The following is a 16,267-nucleotide window of genomic DNA, read 5'->3' on the forward strand; positions in this document are numbered from 1 at the left end:
AAAAAACCAAATAATTCAGGCTCTCTTCAGAAGAGATTTTTCAATTACTTGGGACAACATTTGCACCTAAGACATGGCTTTTTCTCATTGTTTCTGGTGCAATAGGGCTGTGGTACTGGGAAGGGGTTCTTTTGCTCAATTCCTTTGGCTGTAGAACAGCTAATGAGGTGATTTGTTAATTACCATTCATTACATATATACACATATAAGGATACACATTTTTTATTTATTATATTATATAGACATAAGCAGACATAAATATATATAGTGTGTGTGCACATAATTATGAGTATTTATACATATTTATGTATATGGTCTGAGCATATTTTATGTGAGCCAGTGTTAGCTCTCTTCACCTCATGTGAAGCACTGCAATTAGTCAGCTCATTCCTGCAGGATGCACAGTGCCTAATCTGCTGCAGGCTGCCCACACTGTCCCCTGACAGGATGTAAAGATAAGAAGCAATGCCCAGAAAAAGACTCTGAATAAAATGTTCTGGAGTCACAGTGGAGGCTGAATCCCAGTTTCAAACGTGAAAGCCAACTAATTTTATGCTCTTATAAGCCTAAAGTATTCTTTAAAATGTGACTTTGTTTCCTAAGTCATTTCAGGGATGCAAAGAATGTTACTTTCCAGGTTTTACTGCCTCGGGTCCATCATTTGCTGAAAGTTTCTTTCTCTAAAAGTGACAAATTATTTCACTACACATCCCTTGTGAGACCACTCACAAAAGAAAAGTTTTTGATGGTTGTGCTTCATGCCATACTTACTTTCCATCTTCCCACTTAAAGTGATTTGCAGACAGTCACATAAATCCAATTTCAAAAATTTTGGGGTTACAGCTTGGGTGGGTTAGATGGGTAACTAAGGACTTATCCATATGTCCTGAATATGCAAGATTTGGCTCAAAATCTCATGGGGATAGATCTCCTGCCTCCAGTAGGGCTGGATTTGTTAGCTTATTTTTTTCTTCCAGAAACACACCCTCAACACAGACTGCCAGCAGCTACATCTGGTACTACCCTACTTTTTGAACAATTTGCTTTAAAATTAGAGGGGGGAATAGCCAAATATTTAAGGACTTGCTAAATGGTTTTATTCAAGAAATGTGCATGCCCATGCATACCATGTAATGCATGCAAGGCATGTATCAAACATCTAGTGAAATATCACTGTACGACCTCAAACCTGACACATCTGCTCTGCCTGGCAGAATAAAACTACCAGTGAAATATTTTTAACCCTTTCAGGTGATATTTTACCTTTAAGGTTTACAACAAATTCCATAGAAGACATGCAGAGTGGAACACTGCAAGCACACTTGCCTTGGGGATGATGGGGAGGATGCTTCTGAAGGAAATTGCTTTTCACTGTAAAAATAATATTCAGAATGTTTTAAGCAATTGCAGCAGTTTGTTGATCAAAAATTTATTTTCTCTTCTCCTAGAAAGTAGAGAAGAAACACTGATGGATTAGGCTATTGTTCACCCTCATAACAGTAGGGACATCCATCAAATGGGCAGCAGGCCCCAAAATTTTCGTGGTAGCCAAGAGGAGAACTTGTGTAAAGAGTGCAGTGGGCTTTCCTTGGCTTTTTCAACACATTAAATGGGGACACTGTCTATGGAAGAGGGTGCCTAGGGAGGCAAGTGGAGGGCAGGAAGAGGTGAATTGATACCTCCAGGCACCCCTGATGCTCCCCAGCCCTGCTCAGCTCTGGCCAGTGGCAGGGAAAAACCAGCTGGTGCTGTGTGTGGACACTGACCTGCTGCAAAGCAGAGGCTCCCTGCTCCCATCAAACTAAACAATAAGGGAAGCAAGGATGTGACAGGAGGAACAAACACAGTAACTCAGTTCCCCATCCCACATCCCACAGAATATAAATACTGCTGTGATGCTTGATGGAACAGCTTCACAGAGGGGCAGAAAGAAAGCCATGGAGCTGAAGTGCCCTTATTCCTGTCCTGCTGGCTCCATGCTCCCTCTTCACAGGGCTGGGCACAACCCAAGGAGACACACCATGAACTGCTCAGTTTTGGGCTCTGTGATCTGCTATTAACAAAGAGTAATTTCAGGACATTTGTATTAGAAGAGTAGTATTACACCCTACTAATCTTAGTTCCACCCCTGCTGTCCAAGATAAAAAACCAAACCCAAACAAACTGAGCTTGGATTCCCAGAGGGGTCCAGGAGATCAGCATGTTGTCAGCAGGGCTGGGCTGCCCTGAGCCTGGGGTGAGCCTGTGCCCACACATCATCAGCAAGCCATCAGCACTCCTGGCTGCAGCTGCATCGGCACCAAAGAAGTGGTGACATCTTGTGACCAGAATCTCTCTCTTTTGCTAGTTATTACCCAAAACAAAAGTTGATCACTTGCATATTGGATGAGGCAAAACTCCTCAAGTCTTTTATTTCTTTTTTACTTCAGTCAAACAGTTATATGGATTTTGTTACATTCAACTCTTGGTCCAACAATGTGCACTTCCATTGAGGAAAACAAAAGCCAGCAGGAGTAAGCCAAAACACATACACACAAAAAAATGTAACTAGTTTTTTACATATATTTATATATATATAAAACTATTGTTTTTATATGTATATATATATATGTGTGTGTATATCTATATCTATATCTATATCTATATCTATATCTATATCTATATCTATATCTATATCTATATCTATATCTATATCTATATCTATATCTATATATATATATATATATATATATATATATATATGTTGTTTTTATCCAAATAGGATTTTTACAACTTACAGAAACTGTATCTGACGTTATGCAGTTGGGTCTAGATACGGAACTCGAAAAAATGAATTTCTTTTAATGCATATAATTTTGTTTTATTTTGGTCTTCACAAGTCTCTTTCTACTTAACTGGAGCAGACAGGCTTCAAAATGCATTTTAAATGTATGATTTATATAGGTATAAGAAGATGTGGGATTAAGAAAGCTTTAAACTTGTATTTCACAATTCATTTAACAAAGCAGCAGTAGTTAGAAAATTTTACTTGGCAAGATCATGCTGGGGTGGGAGTGGGCCTGTATGTGGAAAAGGGACCTGAGAAATGTTCCTGTGATTAATCTGAGGCAGCACAGCCCAGCGATGGGAATTTGCTCTGGGAGGTAGATCTTGCTGTAAACCATTCAAGATTAGATACCAGGCACTGACATATGACAAATGAAACTGCTGAGAGAGTGGCTCGTAGGAGCTAATGATTTTCAATCTTTAATTAAGCACCTAGCTTGGCACAGTGTCTTAGATTTGAGTGAGTACCTTTAAGGTTCAGGGTCAGAGCTTTGATGGGAATTTCGCTGAGGAAAGCTGAGCTGGAGAGGCTTTTAGGAAGCAAAATGTGAGTTACTCTTCATTCAGAGCTTTGAGCAAACAGGGTCAGATCCGGCCACCTTTGCCAGGTCCCGTGGCACCTCCCTGGAAAGAGGGAAGCTGCTCAAGGTACCACAGAGAGAGACTTTCCTCTGGAGGGCCAGAACATGCTGGGCTGTCAGCAAGGAAGGGCACTCTGCAGCATCGGGGTGGAAAGAGGGGGGAAAATGCTGCTCAGAATCTGCTTAGTTTGGGCCTCGTATTCCCTGACCTCCAAGTCTTTGGGCACAATTTTATACCCACAGCTGGCTGTGGGCACACAAATTATAGCATTCAGGAATTTAACTACCTGATGATTGGGCCTCTGCTCACTGTTGTAACCCCAAGCATTCCACATTCATGAGAGAACCCTCCAAAAAAATTTAAAAAACCTGCAAGATTGGCTTCAGGAGCATGAATTAATACTTTTTGAAACTTCTGATTTTTTGAGCCTGCATGGCTTGCATTTGCAAGTCCTCCCACCGTCAAAAATAGTGGGAATCTTTGAAAAAAAAATGCAGCAGTGAAATCAGGTTTCTGCTCACCAAAATGAATCACAAAGCTGGATCTTCAGAAAGACAATGGCAAAAAAGAAAAATATATCAAGACTTAGGATAAAGTTGCTGGAGATTGTAGTATAGAGGCTGCCAGGTAGTGTCTATAAATAATATATATTAAAAATATGTAATAATATATACAAACATCAGCACCTCAACCAAGTGCACACAGGCAAACAATTATTATACAGACAGACAGGCATCCATATGTAAATACACATTCCCAAAGATGTCACCCAGGACACCAAAATGGGTGATGTCTGTCTTTCAGGAGCAGTGACACTTTCTAGTGTATCAGGAAGCACATCAGAGGCTCCTTGGGACAGTACCCTCAGTGTTGGACCCACAGAAGAATAAGGAGCCTCATGAACTTCACCTCCTCCCACTCTCTTAGCAAGTTACTGACTTGGCCTTTTCAACCAAAATGTAGAGAACAGAAACACATGCAGGGCATGACAAAATATGTATCCTTCAGCAAGATTTACTGCTCAGGGAGGAGTAGAGCTCTGGGATGACAGATCCCATTGTCAGTGCTTTCCTGGAAATCCTTAGATCCTCGTGCTCTTTGGTAGAGGTGTAAAAGTTGCATCCATCCACCTCCTGGGGATTTTGCTGCAGTTCTTACAGCTGCATGTTGAGAAAGCTGTAGGAATGGGTTAGTTTCAAAAAACCAAACATTTTCCAGCACAACTTCATATCAAGCACAACTTCTTAACTTCTAAGCATGTTTGGATATATATATATATATATATATATATATATATATATATAAAAACACACACATATAAATATCAATAGATTATTTGTACCCAGATTTGTGGAACAGGATTGAAATTTTATTTCAGGGTCTTTGGAGAAAGACCTTCTCCATAGGCCAGAAGTGGATACAGAGGAGACCCTGGAGACCCCTAAAAGACCCCAGAGTGTGTCACAGTGCATCCATCTCCTCACTGCCACTGAAATGCTGCTGCTGCTGCAGCAGAAGGTGAAAAATTTTCTCTTCTGTCAGTATGGGAGACAGGAAGGTGATACAGTGCATTCCAGCGCCCACAAAAAACCCAGCTCATCACAGCCCTGCTGATTTTCTTCTTTTAGAGCAGTTGCAGCTATAGGAATTTCTTCCCCAACTCAACCTTCAGCCTTGCTGGGAAACACCTTTTCTGCCTCCGATAGGGTGACTTGAGCTTGACCCTGGTAAAGCCTGTGGTCACAGAAGGTCTAAGGTATGACCAGACTGAAGTCAGACCCCAGCAGGGGCTGTAGCTCCTCCTGAGGGAAGAGGAGAGGCAGGCCCTGAGCTCTGCTCTCTGGGACAGGGACAGGATCCGAGGGAATGGCTGGAGCTGGGGCAGGGGAGGGTCAGACTGGATGGCAGGGAAAGGTTCTTCCCCCAGAGAGTGTGGGGCACTGCCCAGGCTCCCCAGGGAATGGTCACGGGCCCAGGGCTGCCAGAGCTCCGGGAGCCTTTGGAAAATGATTTCAGGGATGCACAGGGTGGGATTTTGGAGTAGTCCTGAGCTGGACTTGAAGGGCCCCTTTCAGCTCAGGGTATTTTATGATTCTTGCATAGGTTGCTCAGCTATCTTATACTTGCTACCGTATGTTGGTAAGGGAGAATCAAATCCAAATATTCTCTTTAATATTGAAACCCCAGAAATTTGGGAAAAAACAAACCATACAATTTAAGTGAAACTCAAACAACTCAGGAGGGTGCCCTCTATTTGCAGGGATAACCAGATCTGTACGGCTTTTATTTTAAGGCCAGTTTCTGAAGCAGTAAGCATTTTTTACTCCCTCCTACTTCATTATGCCATTGTACTCAGATTTCGGCCCTTTTATCCTTTGCCCATTTCAGTCATGTTCTGGGATCTGCAGTGAAACCGCTACAGGAGATGGTCTGCAGCATCAGTAATGCTTTCAGACCAGCTCGGTAGCTCATGTTTCTTTGTTAGCATCCCGTTGCGAGGGGGAAGGATCAGCTCGCTTTGTTCTTAGGCCTTGATTTTCATAAGCTAATGATGACTGTGGGTGCAATTATGGTCAGGCTTAAGTGGGAACGCAAGGGCAGGAAAACAGAGAGGCGCTTCCGTGGGGCTGCCTTCCCCCTGCTGCACACACGGGGCGGGAGGACACGGCTCCTTCCCCCGGCACAACCTGGCCCCGGGAAGGAGGGATGAGCCAGGCTGGGCTGCAGAGAAACAGCAGCCTGATAGTGGAGCATCAGCTGAGCACCCACCCCCAAGTTTGTGCCTCCTCTGACTCTGAATGAAACCCCTCTGGCTGAACCTCCTCTACATTTCTCTTCGGCTCACTGTTGGGCAGGACCCTTCAGGGTTTTTTTTATCCCCTCTAATGCTGTGTTATCACTGCCCTGGTGGAAAAAAAAATGTGTTTGTGGCTGATTGTTTGCTGAATAGTTGGACTAAATACTGCAATGAGTGCTGCTTTTAAAGAGGATGGGACATTCTGTGGGTGGAATAGTCCATAAGTTTACCACTGGTGGTATTGGTATAGGTACACAGGAAAAATCTTTAATTGTGCAGTTGATATGGGATCATAAAATGCTTTGGGTTGGAGGTGACCTTAGAGAGCATCTCGTTCCAGCTCCCTGCATGTAGGCTTGTTCAGTCACACAGTAGATACTGTTCTTCTTAAGCATTCTTTGATCATTACTTAAAGCAATTAAGTATTTTGAATCTTATGCCACTTAACACCCAAATCCATTCTTGTTTTCTGTTTTCAAAATGAAAATGATTTAAAAATATTTGAAGCTCCCTGTCGCTCTAAAGTAATGTCTCCTAAAATGTAAGTAAATGTTCTCCAACATTTGGAAAAAGAATGGAAATGTTTTCCCAAAAAATGACAAGACACTGTACTTCCAACCAGGTGCCACTTGAAACAAAATGTTGTGAGCATTCTGCTGGGAGGTGAGAAGATTTATGAGCATTATAAAGCATATATAAGCATTATAAAGCATGTTTAGAAGCATTTGAAAAATTTCAACTAGCAGTAATGAATATTCATATGATCTAAACAGACTGAGGTTTAGGCAGGCTTACAACATTGTTTTCCTGCAGTAACAATATGCAAATGTCTGTACACATAGGTACTCGAGGAGAGAATGAAACTGGAGTGCAAGTGTCACGGAGTTTCAGGTTCCTGTACAACCAAGACCTGCTGGACCACGCTTCCTAAATTCAGAGAGATTGGATATATTTTGAAAGAGAAATACAACGCCGCAGTGCAAGTGGAGGTGGTAAGAGCCAGCAGACTGAGACAGCCAACCTTCCTGAAGATCAAGCAGATTAAGAGCTACCAGAAACCCATGGAAACGGATTTAGTGTACATTGAAAAGTCACCCAACTACTGTGAGGAAGATGCTTCCACGGGGAGCGTCGGTACCCAGGGACGGCTCTGCAACCGCACCTCTCCCAACGCGGACGGGTGCGACATGATGTGCTGCGGAAGAGGGTACAACACACACCAGTACACCAAGGTGTGGCAATGCAATTGCAAATTCCACTGGTGCTGCTTTGTCAAGTGCAACACGTGCAGCGAGCGGACAGAGGTGTTCACCTGCAAATAGCGGCGCCGAGCAAAGCGCCGCGAGCGAGGAAAGCGGAGTACAACAAACAACGACAGCATCGTTTTGCACATCTAATCCTCTTGGGGGAAAGAACCCCAGCCAACACCACCACAACCACTCCCTCCCCACAACTACCTATACTTCTAAGGATGGTGCATTTTGGCTGGCTGGCTGTTGTAACTGCTTTGGAAACAAGGGCAACAGGATTAAGGTGATGTTGACTACCACATGAAACTTTCTCTCTGTCTCTCTCTCCCTTTTTTTTTTTTTTTTTGAAACTACAATCTGGGTGTTGTAGAGTTCTCTTAGTGTTTTAAATTATACATATCAGAGAAGCTGATTGCATTGCAGCTCCCATGACGTTTAACAGAAAAAGATGTTTTCTCCTATTTTACAGCAACAAAACTGTCTGGCCCCGTGCAAACAAAGACTTTTTTAAGGAAATGAAATCTTCACTGACTAGAACACAGCATTCTCTCTACAAAAACCAAAATTTTTAAGAAAGCAGATAGAGAGAAAACAAGAGGTAGGGAGCAAAATCTATGGCAGAAATACTCCACTATCAGTTTGGAAAAAAACCCCAACAAGCATTCACAAAATTACATCAGCTGCCAGTGACACTGGAACTCTTTGAACGAACATTAAAAATAATTATTTATGGTTTTAATAGTAACAAAAATTTCTAAGCACTAACGGGTAGCTATGTCTTAATTCTGTACTAAATGTAAACTTATTGGAACTCTGACTGTATGACTTTTGTATTTGGTTCTGCCTAAGTTCTTCAATGCTACTGATCTGTTGTCACTCCACTATTAGAGAGCTCAATTACTGTAGGCCTTTAGCTATTGCCAGAACTGAGCGAAAACATGAAACTTTGGTTAACAATGTTTGATACTGACTTTTACCACTTGCCTCCTGAATAAGAATGACTTTTTCAGACTCAGGCCTGAGGTGTGGAGCACCTGCTCACAGCTCCTCATAGGGAGTTTTAGGATACAAAGATGTGCTTCAACAAGTATCAAAGGTTTTGCTTTGACAATGAATGCACTGGCGGGGTCTTCCAGGCATTGTGTTTTCTTTTTAATGATTGAAAGTTAATATTTTCAAGACTTTCAAGAAACTTATGCTCAGTATGCACTCAGAAGAGGGCAAAGATCTGGCAGCTGAGCTCTAGGTTGCTGCAACCTCTGAGCTGTCATGGCTTCACGAGCATAAGAAAGCCAAAATTTGGGTTAGTCTGTGTCATCATTATTTTATGGTTGGCAATAGAGTACCTTCTGGTAAGCACATGAATGTTAAAAGAAAGAAGCTCACTTCTTAATAGCACTCCATCCTAATTCCCCCACCTTTTCCCTATGAGAGATTTTGAAAACAGCCTCAGATATTTTACTGCTGTAAAATCTAGTGTTTTAACCCCAAGAGCCCAGATATGCCCACTAAGAACACAGCCCATTTACCCATGTAATTGTTTGCTTGTCCCAAGGGTCCCTGCCTGATTTTCTGAAAACTTGGATTAAAAATTTCCTTACATCTGCATATCTGCATTTTTAGCTTTTGTTTAATTTTGTTCCTTATACTGAGGGGCTGCAGAGCCATGAGCCCTCCCCACCTAACATGGAAGCACTTCTCCATCCACATGGTGCTCTTGGGGCAAGGCGCTGGTGAACTTAGAGCTCTACCAGCCCCGTGCTGGATATGTGAATGAACCAGAATTACCTCTGCAATTTGTGGACCTGTATTATCAAAGGTAACTAATAATTTGGGGACCTTCATTTGAACACTTTCTGACCCTAAGCACTTCCCCTCTGAAAATCAGACCCCTTTGATGACTCCCTCACAGACCAATGTAAAATTGCTTTTTTTTTTTTTTTTCCCCTTTTTGATGTTGCTGTTGATTTCTCAATACCAGCCTTGGCATGAATGAGTGCAACTTCACAGAAGTCAACAGGGGCCCCCAAAATACTAGATTCACTCCATGTAATTTAAAGTCCCTTGGACTCATGGGTATTGTTGTTGAATAATAGTGATGATACTGTACTTTCACTACATTCTTGACAGGAAGCAAATAAAGCTCCCAAACACAGTAATGCACAGTCTTATGGTACTAGATACTGTAAACTTATTAGAATAGTATTTGTTAAGTACAATTGAGGAATCCAATTAAGTTATATTATTGTATATCGTTTAAATGTCTATAGAGTATTTTAAATTATTGCGAACTACACTGCGTTAGAAAAAAGAAAAAAAGGAAAAAAGGTTATATATTATAACACCAACCACTCCAAAAAGTGGACCAAAGTGACACTTTCTCTCTTCCACACCCCTGTTTGAAGTGGCTCTGTCTGCTACTGTAAGGCCACTGTAACAGTCCCATGACTGGGTGAGCAGTCTAGAATGTAAAGCTTCAGAGCATCCTACAAAAGCTTTGCTCATGTGGAGGTGCAGCATTCAAAAGGTGCTGTATGGCACAAAGCAGGGGCTGGCAGTGGGAATGCTTGGACTTTGAAATATGTCCCATGGAAAAGCAGTTCTGGTCAGAAAATACTATTACCACTAATGTACAGAAATACTCCCCAAAGTGACGACTTTTAAAGAAGGTGTCTGTGAATAGAAGTGGGTTACACACAACTTTTATTTTTAAAAATGTAGTTTGGTGTCAAAGACCTGTGACAATAGAGGTTGGAACACGACCAGCAACATGTGGTTTAACCATACCTTAGCCATGACAAAACTCAAAATACTTTATGTTATTAAAGAACTTAAGAGCAAAGATCAATTTGTTTACTATGTTAATGTTTTATGGCAAGCAGAAAACAAAAGATGAAATGTGTTTCCATTAAAACTTAATTTTTTCCCCTTCCAGTTCCTTTTCCTTTTATTTGTTCTTTGTTAAGGGAAAAAAAAAGGCAGCAGGGTCTTATGAAAAGAGCATTTTTGTACAGGCTTCTCCACATGAGAAATGAAAGGTGGATTCCAACTCCTAAACAGTTTTTGTGTTTCAGGAAAAATAGTAATGACCATGACTATGTGTGGTATCAGCCTTGAGCCATCTACCTACACCAGTGCAACAGAGAAACCAGCACCAACATTGCTGCTACCAGAGACTTTAGCTGGCTGCAATAAAAAATCAGGTTTTTAGGTGGAAGAAAATAAATGTTTTGTGAGAGAAATTTGTCATCTAACTCAAAAATGTTGCTTGACCATCAACTTCACATAACAGATTAGCAAACAGAGAGGAATAAGAGCTGTAGAGGAGAGGGTTGAAGGTCCTGACTTGGGCACTTGAACGTGCTCCAATTTATTCAAGCCAGCTATGGACACATCTGAAAACTCTACCTGAATCTGAACCTGAAGGATTTTACAGCATCTACCTTGGCTAGAATAGTTTGATATTGAGAATGCTGTCTCTTTGATATTGAGAATGCTGTCTTCCTATACAAAATCTAAAGAAACTGTACAACTTTAGCTGTATTTACCCCTCAGGGAAGGTATCCAGATAGAGATAGTGCTATAGTGAAACTCCACATGAACTGAGTCCAAAATAACTTCATTAAAACGAACAAAGTTGGCCTGGGTTTTACAGTAGCATAAGTATGCACAGTATTTTACCCACAGATGCCAAAGAAAACACTGCACCTTCTTTCTAATTACATCATGGGAAACTTGTTAATAGAGCTGCAGGAAGTTTTTATAGCACATGGTAATATTACATTTGTTTCTACCTTGACATCTGGAAACTAGATGAAACTCATCAAAAGCTTTGCAAATCTTTTAACAAATCTAAAGCATGTTGTAAGCAGGTCACCTAAAGTTTTAAGCATATTTCCTTGGGTCTCTTGGTTTGTTGAGGACTATAACCCCAAAGTGATACTGAAGCTAACAAATCAGGACCTTCCCTTGTAGCGGCTTTCCCGTGCAAATAACTCAGTGTGGCTTTCATTATTGAAGGCAAAATTGGCATTCAGCAGAAAATGCATTCTATAAAGCTGATTTGCATGCATAGCAATTTTCATAACTGGACAGAGTGACTGCACGTTTCCTTTCCAGCCCTTCAGAGCTTTTGTTGCAGTGACAGTTCCCACAGCGAAGGCCATGGGGTAAATGGTACAGTAAAGACCCAACATTCTTCTCTCCGAGCGATGGCCACAACAAGATGTGGGATATACACAACAAAAACTGCGCCGAAGGAAACAAAAACATCAAAGTTGGAAAGGCAGGGGAAGTTGTAAGCAATTTCAGTTTGTGTTACTGATATTGTAAGAAACCTCCTGTGTGCTAAACAAACCGCATTGTAGGCTGAGCTTCACCCACAAACTCATTTCCCCTCAAATCCAAAGTCCCTGTCTGCATGTCTACACATTCAGACTTCAACAAGCCTACCCAAAAGTTGGCAAGTATTTCCTTTTTTGTGTTTTATCTGCTATTAGGAAATGGTAGGGGATCATTTTCTGGCAGGGAACGTATATTCGCAAATTTAAAATTTGCATCTCATTTTTAAAATGAAGTTTAGGGCTTTCCCCCCCTGCACAATCCTGCAGAACAGATATGTTTGCTTTAAAAGATTTATTCAGTGAAGACTGGCAGCTCACATTATACATAGTAATTGTTTGCAATGTGTTCCATAGAGCACAAAGACAGAGGGAATAGTACTACTGTAAACTCAAAATCTTTAGTTGTGCTCTTTTTACTAACAGCAATATATTAATTATTAGCGGCTTGGAGACCCCTGTGTAAGTCTATTTTTATCATCCTTTTCAGAAGTTAGTGCTATGAAAGACCAAAAAATTGAAATATTAAAGTTTGCTTTGTTTCCAGGTCCTCTTATTCTTGGTGCAAAGAGATCCTCAGAACAATAAAAAAACCAACTTAATGAGCCCTAAACTTGCATAGGTCATAAAAACGATTAAGATATTTGTTTCATAGGCATCCCAAACAACTGGCAACCACACCAGACACTGGAAATGTTTGCATCTAAAGCCAGCTGTATGATTAGCCTCTGCCTTCATTTGCCCAGCAATTTAGGGAAAACCCTGCATTTTAGATCCCATACAACTAAAAGGAATTCCCAAGAAGATTACAAGATTTTGATCTTATTGTTTAATTCCTGTGGCTGAGAATGAAAAGGAGCATTCCCTCAATCTTTGGGTAAAGGGAAACCCAAAGGCATTTTGAAGGCTATTCACACCACTCAACTTAAAAGACTAAAAGACAGGCTAAGGGAAGTGACAGCCTCTCCGGAGTCCCTCTACAATGGGGAGAGCAATCTTGCTCCAGGGGGGCCTTAGTTCAGCTCCGACAGACCTTCTCCCTCTCATCTGGAGAAAAACCTCTAGGAAGACAATGCTGGATGATTTAACTGCTGAAATTAAGTACCAAAAATTGTATCAGGGAATGAATTTCCGTTTCCCCTCTACCAATTGCCTCAGTTGCTCTTGGGCACCAATTCCATTTTCCCTAGGGTTTTCTTAAGTGCAGGTTTTTTATTTTACATGTTGTGGAATAGAGACTCCATCAGTGAAATCTGCTTTGCTTTTGCTTTTTACTGCCACCTTCTCCTCTCTTACAACCAATCTCCAGCTCCTGGTTTAGTGCATGGACTATCTCCCAGAAATTATTTCAGAGAGAATTGTAAAAGACAGACTATATCCAGTGATTTGATTGAAGCAGTTTCCTACAAAGCATCTTATTTATGATTTTGAATTCTTCTAAACATATAAGCTGTCCAGAGAACTCTTATTCAAGGGGTGAACATTGAATAGTGCCATGATACTGGTTGTGAACAATCCTAATGGATGTTCATAGAAGTCCTCTCCTGGTTCTTTTACCATAGGGGATCCAGGCTGTACTGAAAGGCTCTCAGCAATTGCATCCCAGTTATCTGCAGGGATTGCACCCTGCCATTGCACCCAGCTGAGTTCAGCTTCCAGGTTAGGTTTGTTCAAAGGGCAGTGAAATTTAACAATCATGTATTTTCAGTAGTGCTAGACATAACACAGAATTTTCCATAGTGCTAAAAATCATCTCAGCACTTTGCTGAGGTAAGTATTACATTCTTTTAAGACAGAAATATACACATAACAGGAGGTTTAGGCTGGATATCAGAGAAAGGTTCTTCCTCCTGTTCAGGCACTGCCCAGGCTCCCCAGGGAATGGTCACGGCCCCAGGGCTGCCAGAGCTCCGGGAGCCTTTGGACACCGCTCTCAGGGATGCACAGGGTGGGATTGTTGGGGTGTCTGTGCAGGGATTGTTGAGGTGTCTGGGCAGGGATTGTTGGGGTGTCTGTGCAGGGATTGTTGGGGTGTCTGTGCAGGGATTGCTGGGCTGTCTGTGCAGGGATTGTTGGGGTGTCTGTGCAGGGATTGTTGGGGTGTCTGTGCAGGGATTGCTGGGCTGTCTGTGCAGGGATTGTTGGGGTGTCTGTGCAGGGATTGTTGGGGTGTCTGTGCAGGGATTGCTGGGCTGTCTGTGCAGGGATTGTTGGGGTCTGTGCAGGGCCAGGGGTTGGACTCTATGATCTTTTTGGGTTTCCTCTAGCTCAGTATATTCTATAATTCTGTGATACTTGAAGGAATTAGCACACCCAGAGAGAGGGAGAAAAGGTAATCTTCAAATTGCATCTTATATCCCAAATAAAAAGCCTAAAATGCATGTACATTATCCATGTATTTCCACACACATGTACAGATACATGTAAATACATAAAAATACATATCTGTGTGCATATCTGAAAAACACTCACTGCAGATATTCAGAACAATTTCTATAAGCTCCTTCCTCAATTTTCCCTTGACAAGGGGAGTGGATTTTGTGGCCTCCAACTGAAATACAGGGATGCAAATTTCCTATATTTTCTTCCATATATCTGTGTCATCAGCACCCAGTAACTTCTGTCCAGACCTCCTTTTTTTTTTTTTTTTTTTTTTTGTAGTTTTTTTTTTTTTTATTAGTAGATCTTGATGGAAAGCAGAAGAGGAATTGGATCTAGATGATTTTTATGAGCCTTTTCCAACCAAAACTGTTCCATGATTCTATGCTTGTGCACTTGCTAAAAGGGGATATGTGTGAAACCACTCTCCCTCCACCTAGTCAGGAAGAGAAGGCAGCCTAATTCCATTTATAAATCCCTTGCCAAAGGCCCCAGCAAAGGCCAAGAGTGAGGGCTGAATTCACTGGTTTTCAGTGCTACTGCTGGCCCCACCTGCCGTGGCTCCTGCGGCCACAGGAGCGACAGTTGTGATGAATACACATTTATTGGCAAGCACCTCACAACCCTTCCTCCTTATCTCTCTCCTTAAAAGATAAGCTACTTAATATTTGCCCCTGGCTGATATCAACAAATGTGTCATGATATGCACTTGATCTGCACCCGTGTTAACCTTTTGAGCAGATGCAGGCGCTTTCAGTCAGAAAACCATCACTGGTATGCTCTGTTAGCACATTTACAGTAATGAGTCAGAGAAATGCTTTCTGTTTTTAAAAGGCCAGAAGCAATGCAGCAGAACAGGTTTGTCCACCCACTGCATTTTGTTCCAGCAATTCTGGCACTGAGCTGCTTCTGGGATGAAATAGTCTTAGGAAGCCAACATGCCAAGCTTGAAGAGTAGGGTAAAGTAAATATATAATGGCGTGGGAAAAAGTCTTTTGTTTGTTAATATTAGGTGATATAGAATATCTGTTGTTCAGGACAAGGAACCACAGAGTTGTTGGATTGTGTTCAACAATGCCCAGTTGTCTTTTTTGGTGGGTAAATTGCTTTACTCTCTGTGCATGTGCACACATGTAGAGGGACTTGGGAAAGATTTACTGAGTCAATGCATTAATAAACTTTACTTTTCATGAAAGAGACAAAAGGAGAAGGTGTTAGGGATAATCCAAGCGAGAAATACCTGGAGATGGGTCGCAGCAGCACGGTAAGAAAATACATGCTTTGGAAATTTCAGCTGACTGCCTAATCCAAACCACTCCTGGAGGAAGGAGATGGAATGAGGAAGTCAGTTTGTGGTTACCAGCTCCTCTGGCTGTGATATCCAGTACATAATTATTACAGGGCTACAGTTCAGCCAGCTTTTGACAAAAGAACTACCAAGAGTTTTCTCTGCATGTTTTCTATTCAAGTGTGTTCAGTCATAAATACTTGGTTCTAATGGCATTTTCTTAGTCAAACAGAGCCACTCCTAAGCATTAATGTTCCTGGTAGAAGCCTCTGGGTTTTTATTCAAGTTGAAGGTCTTTTTACAGAAGTTGAATATCCTGGACTTTTTCAGCTGTACTAATTCTGGCTAATTACACTCCTAGCACTCTACATCTCCAAACCATGTGCAACAGTTCATATAGTCTCTCAAACAGCTGAAATTCTTCCTTGAAATAGAAATAATCACTGAGATGTTCAATAGAGTTATGAAGTTAATTTTAGAAAAGGAAAAAAATGTAGCAAAAAGGACAATCAGGTCAGAGCATCAAATTTCTTTGTTCCCAAGCACCTTATTCAAATTCAGCTTCTCTAGTCCTCAGGATCATAATCCAGAAACTCCTGGGTTTGCAATGCTCCCATCAAATTATCCAGAGGTATCCCCATTTTAGAGGTAACTGTAAATATCAACTTACAGTCCCAAAGACCTGGAAGAAGAAGCAATGAGCCTTTAACAATCTCTGGTGATGCTACTTTATCCTTTGGCTGTATTCGCAAATTTAAAATTAAAAGGTAGAGGTGGAAAATGTTAATTTTTAATCAGTACATGT

The 16,267-nt window shown here is 41.4% G+C and overlaps 1 protein-coding gene across 2 annotated transcripts in view; it reads left to right on the plus strand.

Moving 5' to 3' along the window:
* WNT7B (Wnt family member 7B) overlaps window positions 1–10,380 on the plus strand; it is a 95,229-nt gene extending 84,849 nt beyond the window's left edge. For both annotated transcript variants that reach the window (XM_009095101.4, XM_009095100.4), the window contains exon 4: window positions 7,048–10,380. In XM_009095101.4, the coding sequence (XP_009093349.1) occupies window positions 7,048–7,527 (480 nt within the window). In that variant the 3' untranslated portion in view covers window positions 7,528–10,380. The remainder of the gene's footprint in view (window positions 1–7,047) is intronic.
* Window positions 10,381–16,267: the final 5,887 nt, after the last annotated feature.

The sequence above is a fragment of the Serinus canaria genome, chromosome 1A (genome assembly GCF_022539315.1).
Source record: "Serinus canaria isolate serCan28SL12 chromosome 1A, serCan2020, whole genome shotgun sequence".
In the NCBI taxonomy this organism is placed as follows: Eukaryota; Metazoa; Chordata; class Aves; order Passeriformes; family Fringillidae; genus Serinus; species Serinus canaria.